This window comes from Muscardinus avellanarius, assembly GCF_963383645.1.
Source record: "Muscardinus avellanarius genome assembly, chromosome: X".
In the NCBI taxonomy this organism is placed as follows: domain Eukaryota; kingdom Metazoa; phylum Chordata; class Mammalia; order Rodentia; family Gliridae; genus Muscardinus; species Muscardinus avellanarius.
Genome location: NC_137792.1, coordinates 86,517,758 through 86,531,973, shown reverse-complemented (window position 1 = coordinate 86,531,973; position 14,216 = coordinate 86,517,758). Strand labels below are relative to the sequence as shown.

Here is a 14,216-nt window from a genome sequence, read left to right as displayed (position 1 = left end):
AGACAGGGTCTCACTAAGTAGCTGAGGCTGGCTTCGAACCTCCGTGATCCTCCTGTCTCAGCCTCCCAAGCGCGGGGATTACAAGCTCGCACCACCACGCCCGGCTCCACCTCCTTTCATTCTTAAAGCTGATTTTGTTTTGTTTTTCTGTTAACCAGCTACTCCCTTTTCCCCAAGTCTGTGCTGTCCACAGAGGTGTTTATCTTAGGGTTCCCACTTTGTGTGTGTGTGTGTGTGTGTGTGTGTGTGTGTGTGTGTGTGTGTGTGGTGTTCCTGGTGATTGAACCCAAGGGTATTCTACTTTCAAGTTAGACCCTCAGACCTATCTTACTGTTTATTTGGAAACAGGGTTTCACTAAGTTGCTGAGAGCCTTGCTAAACTGCCGAGGGGGGCTTTGAACCTGCGACCCCCCCCCCCCCCCCCCCCGTCTCAGCTTCTCAAGTACCGGCCTTACAGGCGTGCGCCATCACGCCGGCGACTTCCTACTTTTCGAGAACCGGCTTTGCCTCCGCCCACCGTCTCTTCCCCCCTTTGAGACGGGCCACCGTCCCCCCCTGGCTTCCTTCCCCCACCCGGCTCGAGCGTGCACTCGAATAAGGTCTCGAAAGGGAGGAGGAGAACAGAAAGGCCCAAGCGGGGCAGGAAACGTCCCAGGCGTCTTCTGAGCCGGGGCCGGGGCAGAGGCCGCGGCCCGCACCGCGTCCGGGCGCGCGGAGGCGCTCGCGGCCCGCGGGGCGGCGGCGGCGCACCCCCGGCCGCCTTGGTACGGCCCGTCCGCGCACGCGCTGCACCCCTTCCTTCCAGGTTGGTTCGGCCCCCGTCTACTCCGGGGTGGTGCTTAGCCGGCGCCAGACCGACCCTCGACTTCGGAGAGGGAGCGCAGTTCCTCTGGGCGCTTCCTCGTCGCCCTCTTCGGCTTCTTCCGCCTCCTCGGCCTCCTTCGCCTCCGCGGGGCCCCGAGACGCCGGTGTATGCCCCGGCCCTGACCCTGCTCGCGATATGTCCACCCCGGCTCGCCGGCGCCTCATGCGGGACTTCAAGAGGTAAACGGTCGCCGGGACGGCGGAGGCCGGCGGCGGCGGCCGGCCGGGGCGCAGGGCGGGTCCCGAGGCGGCCCGGGCGGGGCGGAGTGGTTGAGCGCCGGACTGGGGGGGGCCCTGTCTTGTCTTTCTGAAGGTTGCAGGAGGATCCTCCAGCCGGAGTCAGCGGGGCTCCGTCGGAGAACAACATAATGGTTTGGAACGCGGTCATTTTTGGGTGAGTCTGCGTTCCGGGCGCCGGCGACCGAGGGGGGATGCGGAGCGGCCCGGTGTGCTCTCCCCGGCAGGCCCCTTCAGCAGGAGGGGAGAGGGAAAGTGTTCGGGGTTGCCTGGGCCTAGGCGCCTCCCCGGGGCCTGTACCTCGATTAGCTGAGTTCCCGCTCTGGGGAGCCGTTCGGGGTCCTAGGGGGGCGGGGTGGGGAGCGGTGGCAGTTAGGGGCAGCGGCCTGCGCCGTGTTTCTGAGCCCAGACACGTACTTGGAGTGGCTTTTCAACTCGAGCGGTGGTTGTTGACCAGAGACACGGATGGCAGAGCTTGGGATAGCCATCTGAAGATAAAGCAGGGACTAGAGAACCCGTTAAGCGGGAACTGACTGTTTTTTTCTGTGTTACAGGCCTGAAGGGACCCCGTTTGAGGATGGTAAGAGAAAGAGTTTCTTTACCCACCTTTCAGGAGCTTGATCATCTGGGGAAGGGGTTCCCAGACAGCCTGCAAGTGCTTTCTACTTAGGAACCTGCTCCCGCCTAGCCTCTACCTACTAAAGGCTTGAGTGAAATCCAATGTGTGCTTGTTCTGAATGGTGTCTGCTTGACTACAACTGCACCTTTCCTTTTCTTCTTTTTTAACATTATGGGTAAGGCGGTCACTTTTTAAAGGGCACATTATAGCACTTTGCTAGAGGGGTTTGAGGTTTGGGCTCCAATCCCGTCAATTTAGCCAGTGAGCCAGATATTGAGTTAGTAATGAGACCAGCAAGTTGCTGACAGTCAGCAGAGACACTAGAGACCATCTGGTTCAAAATTCAATCCGGAGGACAGGAATTGTGTTCAGCAGGTGCTTGGTATGTATTTATTGGATACCAAAGAATCCTTGCACATAACTATCTGGTTTCTACAATCTGACATTGTGTGCCTAACAGTCTCACTACTCTAAGATGCTCTTGAATGCTTAATTTGAGTATAATATTGTTTTTTTATTTTAAATGAATTGGTTGGAAGTGTGTGCTTTTATCAGTAATCTTAAAGCAGCTTCAGAACTGACACTAAATTTTAATGTTCCCTCTTGACCAGTGTTCAGCCTACTTGAAGGTACTACATATAGCAAATAGGTACATATTTTTTAAGCAATTTAGGGTTAGCCTTTTTTTTTTTTGTGGTACTGGGGGTGGAACCCGGGGACTTTCTATCCAGGCTACACTCCCAGAGCTTTTTAATTTTTATTTTGAAACACTAAGTCATGGAGGCCCTCACTAAGTCGTGGAGGGCCTAAGTAGCTGAGGCTGGTGAGAACCTGTGATCTTCCTGTCTCCGCTTCCCAAGTTCTGGGATTACAAGGGCGCACCACTACCCCCAGTTTAGGTTTAACTTTTCTTTTGTGGTACTTGGGGTGGAACCCAGGGGCATTCTACCTCCGAGTGATACCCCAGCCCTATTTTTTATTCTTTATTTTGAAACAGGGTCTCACTGAGTAGCAGAAAGCCTCACTAAGTAGTAGCTGAGGCTGTTCGCGAACCTGGATCCTACTATCTCAGCCTCCCTGGGATTACAACTGTGCACTACCATGCCCAGCTAGGTTTAACTTTTTAAATTTAATTAATTAATTAATTAATTTTTGCAGGTCTGGGGATGGAACCCAGGGGCATTAGACCTTCAAACTAGACCCCCCTGCCCTATTTTTTTAATTCTTTATTTTGAAACTGGGTCTCACTGAGTTGCCGAGGGCCTCACTAAGTAGCTGAGGCTGTCGGTGAACTGCGATCCTCTGGTCTCACCCTCTCAAGTGCTGGGATTACAAGTGTGCACCACCACACCCGGCTCTAGGTTTAACTTTTTAAAACACACATTTTAATTGCTCTTTAAGCACTTTGTATTTTGAGATCATTACAAATACATATGCAGTGGCAAGCAATATTACAGAGACCCCGTTTATCGTTCACTCATCCCCGTGTGCCCTTCTCTGTTTGATAACATCTTGAATGATTAAACTACAATATCATAGCCAGGAAACTGATGGTGATAAGTTTTACATTTACTCAGTTGTCTGTGTATTTAGTTGTTAATTGTGTCTTGAAAGTTTAATTAATTGAAAAGATGATTAAAAGTATTTGAGCTCATAGAGTATTAATATCTGATTTTTTTTAAAAAAGAAAAGGATCTGTTTTTTTTCAGTGATTTATCTTTCTTCAGTCACATAGCATTTTGTATGCGCGGGAGTGCTCACACGCGCACACGCACACACACACACACACACACACACCTTCATTTTGAAGGTGGGGACAAAAACATTTCTATAAACTACTCCATACATACTTATGTTGCTGAGTCGGATTGCTTTTTGATTCTGCTGGTCCCCAAAATGCCGTGAGGTAAGTAAAAATCAAACAATTCTATAACTTGTCTCAAATACCCAGATTTCCTTAAGAAACTGTAAACAGTCCCCTGAGTATGTTTAGCTTCCTTTTCCCCTCACCTCCTGGGTAAATAGCATTGCTTTTCAGTGCTGCAATAAAAAGAACTGGCAGGAAAGAGTGAGTCCAAGAGCATATTACTTTGGTGGAGTTAATAATTGGGACTGATTGGTGGCAAGAGCTAGCTAGAATTAATGTTTCTTTACTAGACTCGTAATAGTTCTTAATACCTAACTAATCTTTCTGTGCAGATTATCTGTATATTTGCTTTTGTTCTGTTAGGCTTTGTTTTCATTGGCTTCTTTTTTCCTTGCACTGTTTTATGCTAGGCACAGCCTTAATAATAGTACATTGCTTTGCTAGAGGTTGGCTACTTAAAATTTCAAGGGTGCTTCTCTTGTTTTAAGTGGTATGAATTGAAAAGGTACTTATGGAATCCATTATCTACCTGGACTGTCCCCTTTGACATTATTGACTCTTATTTATAATGATGTGTCTCTCCTGGCATTGCTGAATGGAATTACTCAGGCTAAATGACAGTACCCTTTTCTGATTCATTCTCTTAGTCTGCTATCCATGAATGCTTCCTCAAGTACCTAGAACTCTGACTGTAGCTAGAAAAAATGTTTGACCATTGAATACCCCTTTTTATAGTTGGAGAATTTGTGTTAGAGAAAAAGTCTAATTAAGTGACAGTTGATTTTGCTGTTTCCAGGGTATTATATATCAAGAGCCCTCAAACTACTTTTATGCTTATAAACCATTAATGGTAGATGTTTTTGAAACAATTAGGGCTTTATTAAAGAGAAGAAATCTTAAAAAAAAAGAAATTCTTAGGCTGAGACAGGAGGATCACGGTTCGAGGACAGCCTCAGCTACTTAGGCCCTTTGCAACTCAGTGAGACCCTGTTTCAAAATAGAGAATAAAAAATAGGGCTGGGGGTGTAGCTTGGAGGTAGAATGACCCTGGGTTCCATCCCCGGTACCGCCAAAAAAAAAGAAAGAAAGAAAGAAAGAAAAGGAATTCTTAAAGGTGGTTTGAAGGCTGAGTATGGTGGCGCACACTTGTGATCCCAGTACTTGGGAGACTGAGACAGAATTGCAGGTTCAAAGTCAGCCTCAACAATTTACCGAGGCCTTCTGCAACTTAGTGAGACCCTGTTTCCAAATAATAAAAAGGGCTGGGGGTATGGCTGGAAGGAAGAATGCCCCTGGGTTCAATCCTGAGTACCCCCCAACACAAAAAGGCAGTTTGATTTAACACAGTTGAAGTAAACAATACGTTCTGAAGAGTTTATACCACCAAAACATTGGGCTGAAGTACTTCCTTGTTAAAATATCTTGATAAAATGCTGAATACAAAGGTTATGGAATATAATCTTTATTACGTCATATAAAATTTTAATTTTTTTGTGGTACTGGGGGTGGAACCCAGGGGCTTTACTACCTCTGGGCTATACTCCCAGACCTTTTTTATACTTAATTTGAAAACAGGGTCTCACTAAGTTTCTGAGAGCCTCACTAAGTAGCTGAGGCTGGCTTTGAACCTGTGCTATCCTCTTGTCTCAACCTCCCAAGTGGTGGGATTACAAGCGTGCACCACCATGACCAGCTCAAAAATTTAAATATAATATATATTTATATTATATATATAATATATATATATTTTATAAATATATATATATATATTTTTTTTTTGGTGGAACCTGGGGTTCCTGGAAATCCTTCTACCTCTGGGCTACACTCCCAGACCCATTTTTATATTTTTATTTGGAAATGGGGTCTCTTAAGCCAGCAAGGCTGGCTTCAAACATGTGCACTCCTCCTGTCTCAGCCTTCCAAGCGTGGGGATTACAAGCGTGCGCCACCAGGCCCGGAGTAATTTTAAATATTTTTAAAAGGAATCTCGCATGGTCCACTAAGAGTGTCTTTGTTTTTGTTTTGTTTTGTTTTGTTTTGCAGTGCTGGGGATTGAACCCAGGGGGTTCTACCTCAGAGCTAGATGCCCAGCTTTATTTTATTTTTATTTGGAAACAGGATCTCACTAAGGTTTCAGATGAGCCTTGCTAAATTGCTGAGGCTAGTCATAAGCCTGCAATCTTCCTGTCTCAGCCTTCCAAATACTAAAGCTTTTTTTTTGGGGGGGGCGGGTCTGAGGATGGAACCCAAAGGCTACACCCCCTGCCCAATTTTTTATTCTTTATTTTAAAACTGGGTCTCACTGAGTTGCAGAGGCTGTCCGCGAACCGCGATCCTCATCTCAGCCTCTCAAATGCCGGGATTAAGCGTGCACCACCACGCCTGGCTTACTAATGATGTTTTTAAATCTTATGAAGTGTGGAATATTTTTTAAAATAATTTTTAGTCATCAAAAAATGTTAAGTACAGTGCTTTGCTTTTCTTCTTAGGGGCCACAAAGTATTAGACACTGTAGAAAACATCTGCAGAGGGATTTTCTTTGGCAAACAGTATTTTCGAAAGATTTGAATTTGTGTCTTTAGGCAGAACATACATTCTCTGGTTAAACCATATCAATACCTATTGTTACACACCAGCCGTGTAACACATTTATATAACTTTCCTGGTCTCTATGTACAGATTAATTGCTGCTTGTTTTATAATTTGGCCACCTCAGACATGAACAAAACAAGTGGAGATTATGTACAATAGTGAGGTTTAAAATTTTAGTTTAGGGCCTAACTTTCAGTTTAGGGCCTAACTTTCTAAATATTCTGAGGGTAAGCTCTAGTCTTAAGTTGTATAATATTCTATGTGTTTTAAATTTCTTAACATTCATTTAGATCTCAGAAATTGCATTGAGGGTTGTACAAAAGAGGTTCTTACCGTTTAATGTGGCCAGAAGTATGAAATACCTCCTTTTAAAGGTGTACATTGAATAAGATTTGGGTCCTTATTTATTTTCAAGTTTTCATGAACAGGTTGCTTTACTTCTGGTATTAAAAGCTGTATTAAAATACTTTTGATTCACTTGTGTGGTAGCTATGTAAACATTTTTTGACTTCTGACCAAGTATTAGAAAGCTCAAATCAAGGAATTTGTGAGCCACCAACATCTGTACTCAACTTGTATTTAACCGTGAGTGTTTGATGTATGCCAGAAAGCAAGTGCTACTTGATATCGGAATTCATTAATGTGAATTTCTTATTGACAGTAAGTTTTGTAGTTTTGACTTTTGTTTCCTTCTTCCAGTTCTAGAGACCTAAGACTTAGAATTATAGCTAAGGTCATTGTTTATATTTACGGAATGTCTTGTGGCACTTTTGTATGTTTGCCTTATTTAAATTTCTCAACAATGCTCTGCAGTGGGTCCAGTTATTAGCTTCATTTTACAAAAGGGCTGGAGGTTTAGTCAAGCTGAGCACCTTCCCCTGTAACACAGCTCAGGCCTGCCTGACTGCACACCTGTGCTCTAACCTGCCGTGCTCTACTGTTTTGCTGTGTGCCTTCCATATGTATTGCTTTACCACCTTTAGATACCATATCTAATTTGACTATAATTCAAAGTTACTGAGATCTCTGTGCTATGAAGCCTGCCCAGTTTTAGAGCAGTTTCTTGGAGCTCAATCCTTTACCTATAACTTAATCATATTTCTACATTGATGCAGATGCGTTTATACTTGAAATACATAAGGAAGGCCAGAGTTTTGAACTATATACTGCTTCCATTTTTTCTGGCATATTATAATAGCAATAATACTGAAAAGAAAGAATTGTGGGGTTTTTTTTTCCCTCAAAAGCAGATTTATGGCCAGGTATTGATAAAAGTGCAGTATCTTCTGAGGGACTATGTAGTATGTTAGTCCATTACATATATTACTTTCTTTCCTTAGTTATAACACATACTGTTTTCAGATCTGGCTTGTAAAATAACATAGTTAATGGAGTAACGGTAGTTTGAGTATTTTTTCATGTCTCTATAACTTGCATTTTAATCTATTCATTTACTTATTGGAACCCAGTGCCTTATGCGTGCTAGGTGCTGTACAGGTGAGCTATGTTCATACCAAGGGCATTTTTTTTTTGGTGGTACTGGGGTTCCTGGAAGCCCTTCTACCTCTGGGCTACACTCCCAGACCTATTTTATTTTTGGAAACAGGGTCTTTTAAGTCAGCGCGGCTGGCTTTGAACCTGTGCGATCCTCCTGTCTCAGCCTCCCAAGCGCGGGGATTACAAGCGTGCGCTACCACACCCGGCCATACCAAAGGCAATTTTATTTGCAAATGTTTGCTATGAACTTGATAGTAGGAAACAGACTTTTGGGCTTGTTCTATAGTTGATACAGCTATAAAATGATTGAATTATACTTTTTTCTTAAGCAGTAATAAATATATTAAAGGGAAAAAGAGAATATCTGAACTCTGAAGAAGCCAGTAATAAATTATACTCTACCTGAAACACAGTCTATTTTATTACAAGAATAATTTATAAAATGAACCAGAGTAATAGAGTAGAATACACATTACCTTATGCCAGATAGTAACTGATTCTTTTCACTTTTTTTTTTTTTTTTTTTTTGGCGGTATTGGGGAGAGAACCCAGGGGCTTCTATCTCCAGGCTATACTCTCAGACCTATTTTTTTAATATTTTATTTGGAAACAGGGTTTCTTAAGCCAGCTGAGGCTGCCTTCGAACCTGCGCAATCCTCCTGTCTCAGCCTCCCGAGCGCAGGGATTACAAGCTGCACCACCATACCCTGCTGATTCTTTTTTTAAAGTTACTTAAAGAGATTTTGGTTAGAAAAAATATTGCCCAGCCAAGCGTGGCGCCACACGCACACTTGTAATCTCAGTACTTGGAAAGCTGAGATAGGAGGATCACAGGTTTTCATCCAGCCTCAGCAACTTGTAGGCCCTCCACAACTTAGTGAGACCCTGTTTCAAAATAAAGAATAAAATAGGGCTGGGGGTATATCTCAGAGATGGAATGACCCTGGGCTAAATTCTCAGTACCACACACAATAAAATACTGCCAAATTGTTTTCTTGGACTTACTTGACAATTTAAAATAACATTTTGAATGATATGATCTCCCCAGAGCACATCATCCTACAATTTTTGAATGAGATCCAGTCTCTCTATATCTTAGTATGCTTTAGAGCATCCTTAGCTTTACAAATACTCAAGAAAAATAAACCGGGCATGGTGGCACAGGCTTATAATCCCAGCAGTTGGGAGGCTGAGACAGGAGGATCACAGGTTTGCAGACAATCTCAGCTATTTAGTGAGGCCCTTTGCAACTCAGTGAGACCCTGCTTTAAAATAAAGAATAAAAAATAGGGCTTAGGGTGTACCTCAGAAGTAGAATGCCCCTGGGTTCCAACTCAAGTACCACACACACAAAAAATTTATTTTCAGTAGTTGTTAACCTAAACAAATATCGGAAAGATAAATTTGCAGAAGCCATGAGTGTGATATAAGCCAAATGTAATTTTGAAATGATTTCTACCATTAGTTCCTCCACTTGTGCAAATTGCCGAGTTGATTTTATAGTTAAGTACTTTGAGTTATACATAAGGGTGTTTGAGAGGCTTAAGTTTGATCTGGCTTAAGTTCAGTTAAATTCTCATTATAGAGTTACGATTATATATAAAGGGACCAGTGAATGCTTTTATACCTATTTCCTTCTATTTTAAATATAACTTGAGCCGGGCGTGGTGGCGCACACTTGTAATCCCAGCACTTGGGAGGCTGAGACAGGATGATCACATAAGTTTGAAGCTAGCCTCAGCTACTTAGGCTCTCAGCAACTTACTGAGACTGTTTTCAAATAAAGTATAAAATAGGTCTGGGAGTATAGCCGAGAGGTAGAAAAGCCCCTGGGTTCCACCTCCAGTACCACAAACAAATTAAATATAACTTGGTTATGGATTTGTAGTTTTAGCATTGGTTCTTGAATCTTTGTGCTCTTATTCTAATACATTTAAAATCACTAGAGAGTTAAAGATGGCAGCTGACTGAAATAGGCCTTTGAGATCTTTCTGTATTCTAAAGGAAGAAGGCCAAATTTGGGGCCCAGTCTGTCAGTTTATTTTAAGTATGTTTTCAAAATGCATAGTGGCTAAAGTTATCCCACAAGCAGTAATTTTGAGCTTATGATGGCTGTCTTTTAGTTTGGTGGAAAATAATGGGAATACAAAAAGCAAATCATGTTTGGGCATTAGTCCTTAGAATATCTGTGTTATCTTTAGGGCAATTGCTAGAGATCTCTTTCTTTGTGGTCTGTCTTTTCTTCTATATCCTTGCATTATTTCACTTAATACTTAAAAAAACTTGCATAGCATTAAAAATAAAACACTACCGAGCCAAGGTGATAAATATATTTTCTTAACCCTTTCTTTGTTAACAGGAACATTTAAACTAACAATAGAATTCACTGAGGAATATCCGAATAAACCACCTACAGTTAGATTTGTCTCTAAGATGTTCCATCCAAATGGCAAGTATCACTTTTAATAATGGTATTTTAAACTACTACAATGTTTATTATGATGGTATCCCACATTTCTTATTTATTGGTATTACTTGAGTATTTGTTTAGACATCTTGCTGGGGTGGGTGTGTGTGTGTGTGTGTGTGTGTGTGTGTGTGTGTGTGTATGGTACTTGGGGTGGAAAGCAGGGGCTTTTCTACCTCTGGGCTATACTCCAGACCTATTTTATACTTTATTTGGAAGCAGGGTCTCAAAAGTTGCTGAGAGCCTAAGTAGCCGAGGCTGGCTTCAAACCTTTGTGATCCTCCTGTCTCAGCCTCTCAAGTGCTGGGATTACAAGTGTGAGCCACCACGCCCTGCTCGACATCTTGCTGTTTTCTGAATTTGAACTTGGCTATTGACTTTTGGGGGGAGTGTCTTTTTGGAATTAGAGATCAAACCCAGGGCAAGTGCTTTTGCCACTGAGCTATATTCAAGCCTGATCTATTTATTGCCTTCTTGATCTGTAGTCCTACAGCTGAAGCAGTGAAAGTCCTTTCTTTTTGCTTAGTCTATGAGCCTTCTGATTTTGATGACACTTGCCATTTACTTATTAAACAAAACTAAGGATGCTACTGAAATTTCATTTTAATGCTAGGCCACATTGGGGTAATCGTGTTTTGTGATTGTGTTCATTAGCATATTAGAAATAATATCAAAAAACAACAAAAAACAATATTTATCAACTTGGGATGCATATCAGAACTACAGTGGAATGTTTAAAAATATTGATGTCCTGGCCTCACTCCAGATCAGTTGAGTATCAGATCCTTTTGTTGAGGGCCAGGCATATAGTATGTTGTAAAAGTGCTGCAAGTTACAGGAAATCTAACTTGTGCTTTTTTTCCCTAGTAGTAAGCTTAGAATAGCCAAGTCTTTTTATTCAGGTTGAAGTATTTTTCATAGTTATTTTTACCTTTAAGCCAAAATAAAATCTTGTGAATTCTGAGCTATCTTTACTATTTTAGGTGGGAGATGTAGTTTACAAATTTGGTGGAATGAATTTCCCAGTTTTATGGATAGCAATGCAAATAGAAAATATGTATGACTCCTGGATAATAGTCTTTTGAGAATAATGAACACCAAGTTTCAGGGTTTATTTTTGTTGTTGCTTTTTGTGGTAGTAGGAATTGAACCTAGGGGCATTCTATCTCTGAAATACAGCTTTTTTTGTGGTACTAGAGATTGAACCCAGGGGCATTCTACCTCCAAGTTACACCCCCAGCCCTATTTTTATTTTGAAATAGGGTCTTGCTGGGTTGATGAGTCTCTACTTGTAGAGGCTGTCCTTGAACCTGATATAATCCTACTGTCCCAGGCTCCCAAGTTACTGAGATTACAAGCATGTGCAACTATACCTGGTTTATTTTTTTGTTTTTGAAACAGGGTCTTGCTAGGTTGCTGAGATTCTTGCTACTTGCTGAGGCTACCTTTGAACCTGCAATCTTTCTGTCTCAGCCTCCCAAGTAGGGATCACAGGTGTGCAGTTTTACAATTTTTTTTTTTTGGTGGTACTGGAGGTGGAACCCAGAGGCTTTCTACCTCCAGGCTATACTCCCAGACCTTTTTTATATTTTATTTGGAAACAGGGTCTCACTAAGTTGCTGAAAGCCTCACTAAGTAGCTGAGGCTGGCTTTGAACCCATGCGATCCTCCTGTCTCAGCCTCCCAAGCACGGGGATTACAAGCATGTGCCACCACGCCCGGCTGCAGTTTTATAATTTTAATTCAGTTTTATAATTAAAAAAAATTGGACCCTACGGCCATTGTACCTCCAAGCTTAAATCCCAGCCCTACTTTTTTTTTGTCTTTTTTTATTTTTGAAACAGGGTCTCACTGAGTTGCGAAGGGCCTAGCTAAGTAGCTGAGGCTGTCTGTGAACTGCAATCCTCTGGTCTCAGCCTCCCAAATGCTGGTATTACAAATGTGTGCCACCACGCCTGGCTTATTCTTTCAGTTTTTTTTTTTTTTTTTGTGTGTGTGTGTGTGTGTGGTACTGGGGATGGAAACCAGGGGCCTTCTACCTCGTGCTACACTCCCAGACCTATTTTATATTTTATTTGTAAACAGGGTCTCTTAAGCCAGTTGAGGCTGGCTTCGAACCTGCACGATCCTCCTGTCTCAGCCTCCCAAGTGCAGGGATTACAAGCGTGTGCCACCATGCCCGGCTTCTTTCAGTTTTAAACCAGTCACATTTGACATTCTCTGATCATCCTGATTATTTCACTAGTCACAATTATGACTCATATTTTAGGCAGTTAACTGGAAAGCAGCCTAGGAATCTTTTTAAACTTCAGAAGCAAAGTATTCTTGACTATTTTTGTTCTGACTATATATAATGTTAAAGCTTTCATGGTCTTATGTTTAACATACCTTCTTCTATTAGTCTATGCAGATGGTAGCATATGCTTGGATATACTTCAGAACCGCTGGAGTCCAACCTACGATGTGTCTTCTATTTTAACATCCATACAGGTGGGTTTTTCCTTAATATGACTATGATCTTTGATGTGCTTCCATTAGCAGTTGTTTTTGAAAGCCATAACTTAAGACCTTTTTATGTTTGGTTAAAGCTGATTTTATACATAAAAGGTAGGGCATTAAGAGCCAAGCCACCAGAAAACACACATGCTTACATATGCATGTTATTTGCCTAGGTACTTGAAGTTAATGTAACTCTAGGTTAGTATGATTAGCATATTAGACTGCTATAGTAAAGACAGCAAATTTAGTTGTTAGTGGAACATTTAGTCACTACCTGATAAAATAGCTGCTTATCCTGAACTTTTTGCATTAAGGAACTGACGTAATTTTTTTTCTGTAGTCTCTATTGGATGAGCCTAATCCCAATAGTCCAGCCAACAGCCAGGCTGCTCAGCTGTACCAGGAGAACAAGCGGGAATATGAAAAGCGTGTTTCTGCCATAGTAGAACAAAGCTGGCGCGACTGTTGACTCCAGGTGGAACAAAAGAAGAAGCTGGCCATAAAAAATATATATTGATGTGCTTCTCACCTTCTTATTCCTCAAAGTCATTACATTTACTTTATTAAAAGTTAAATAGCTGTTCTGCTCTTTTCATCTTCCCTTGCCAAGTTTTTCCTACCCCTTCCACCCTCTTGTTGACAGAAAACACCCACTATGAAATCAAATGTACTGTACCTGGGTTACTTGCAATAATTACTAATGCTTAAGTCTTTTATTTCATCCTATCTCATCTCCAGCCTTCGGGCAGTTAAATTTGTGTTACTGTACTTTACACTAAGCTTCTAAGATGACTTGCTATACAAATATACATAATTTGATGACCAGGATGTTATTTTTAACAAAGCGATTGCTGCCTTGTTTTATCCTGGCTGGTCCTTCCCATGTGTTCAGCATAGAAGTAAATGTGTTTAGAATATGACCTGTAGAAAACAGGGAAAGAAATCCATATAAACATCAGTTCTGAAAGGGGAGTGGAGGCTAAAAATCCAGTGATACTAATTTCTAAACAATATGATTTACAAGATGGCATTTATTGGTAGGAAGGAGAATGCTGAAGGACTTAGCCAAGGGAGTACAGCAATCACAGTAACTGACACCTTCACTCCTTGGTATTGACAGGACATCCCTGTGAAATTTTAAAATACTGGTCTTCTGATTTTTGCTTTTTAAAGAGGTGTGGGAGCAAAGAAATGGAAACAATCATCAGTTTTTGAGTTAAGGAAAGCTGAATATCCTTTAATCTTTTTAAGAGAAATGTTGCCCTATACATACTTAAAATCCTCCCATGTTTTAGTTTTAATTAATTCAAGGGAACATCTCTATGACAAAATTTCACTCAAATCCTGAGTTCCAAGCTGCATGCTTTAGTTCCTTTTCACTGTTTTGACAACCTTAAATCTAATGTTTGTAATCTTTTGTTGGATATTTACACTTTTAGATATATAAGGCTTGTAAATGTTGTCTAATGTTTCATTGTTACCTTTTACAAATTTATTGCTTTTCAAAGTCTGACTTTGCACAAGTAACCCATGTAAAAAATGTACATTTTTCAAAAGTTGTAAATAAAAATAAC

At 41.5% G+C, this 14,216-nt stretch overlaps 1 protein-coding gene across 3 annotated transcripts; it reads left to right on the top strand.

Annotated features, from left to right (window-relative positions):
• Nucleotides 1-1,000: 1,000 nt before the first annotated feature.
• UBE2A (ubiquitin conjugating enzyme E2 A) lies at nucleotides 1,001-13,111 on the top strand (the record flags this gene model as incomplete). 3 transcript variants are annotated; one of them, XM_080719075.1, is made up of 6 exons in its annotated part: nucleotides 1,001-1,044; nucleotides 1,178-1,258; nucleotides 1,656-1,681; nucleotides 10,036-10,125; nucleotides 12,554-12,633; nucleotides 12,983-13,111. In XM_080719075.1, 6 exons carry the CDS (start codon nucleotides 1,001-1,003, stop codon nucleotides 13,109-13,111), a joined length of 450 nt encoding a protein of 149 aa, XP_080575201.1. The 3 variants fall into 3 exon arrangements, with proteins under 3 accessions (XP_080575201.1, XP_080575200.1, XP_080575202.1); XM_080719074.1 differs by having other exon boundaries at nucleotides 12,545-12,633; XM_080719076.1 differs by lacking the exon at nucleotides 10,036-10,125 and having other exon boundaries at nucleotides 12,545-12,633.
• Between the last annotated feature and the right edge of the window lie 1,105 nt (nucleotides 13,112-14,216).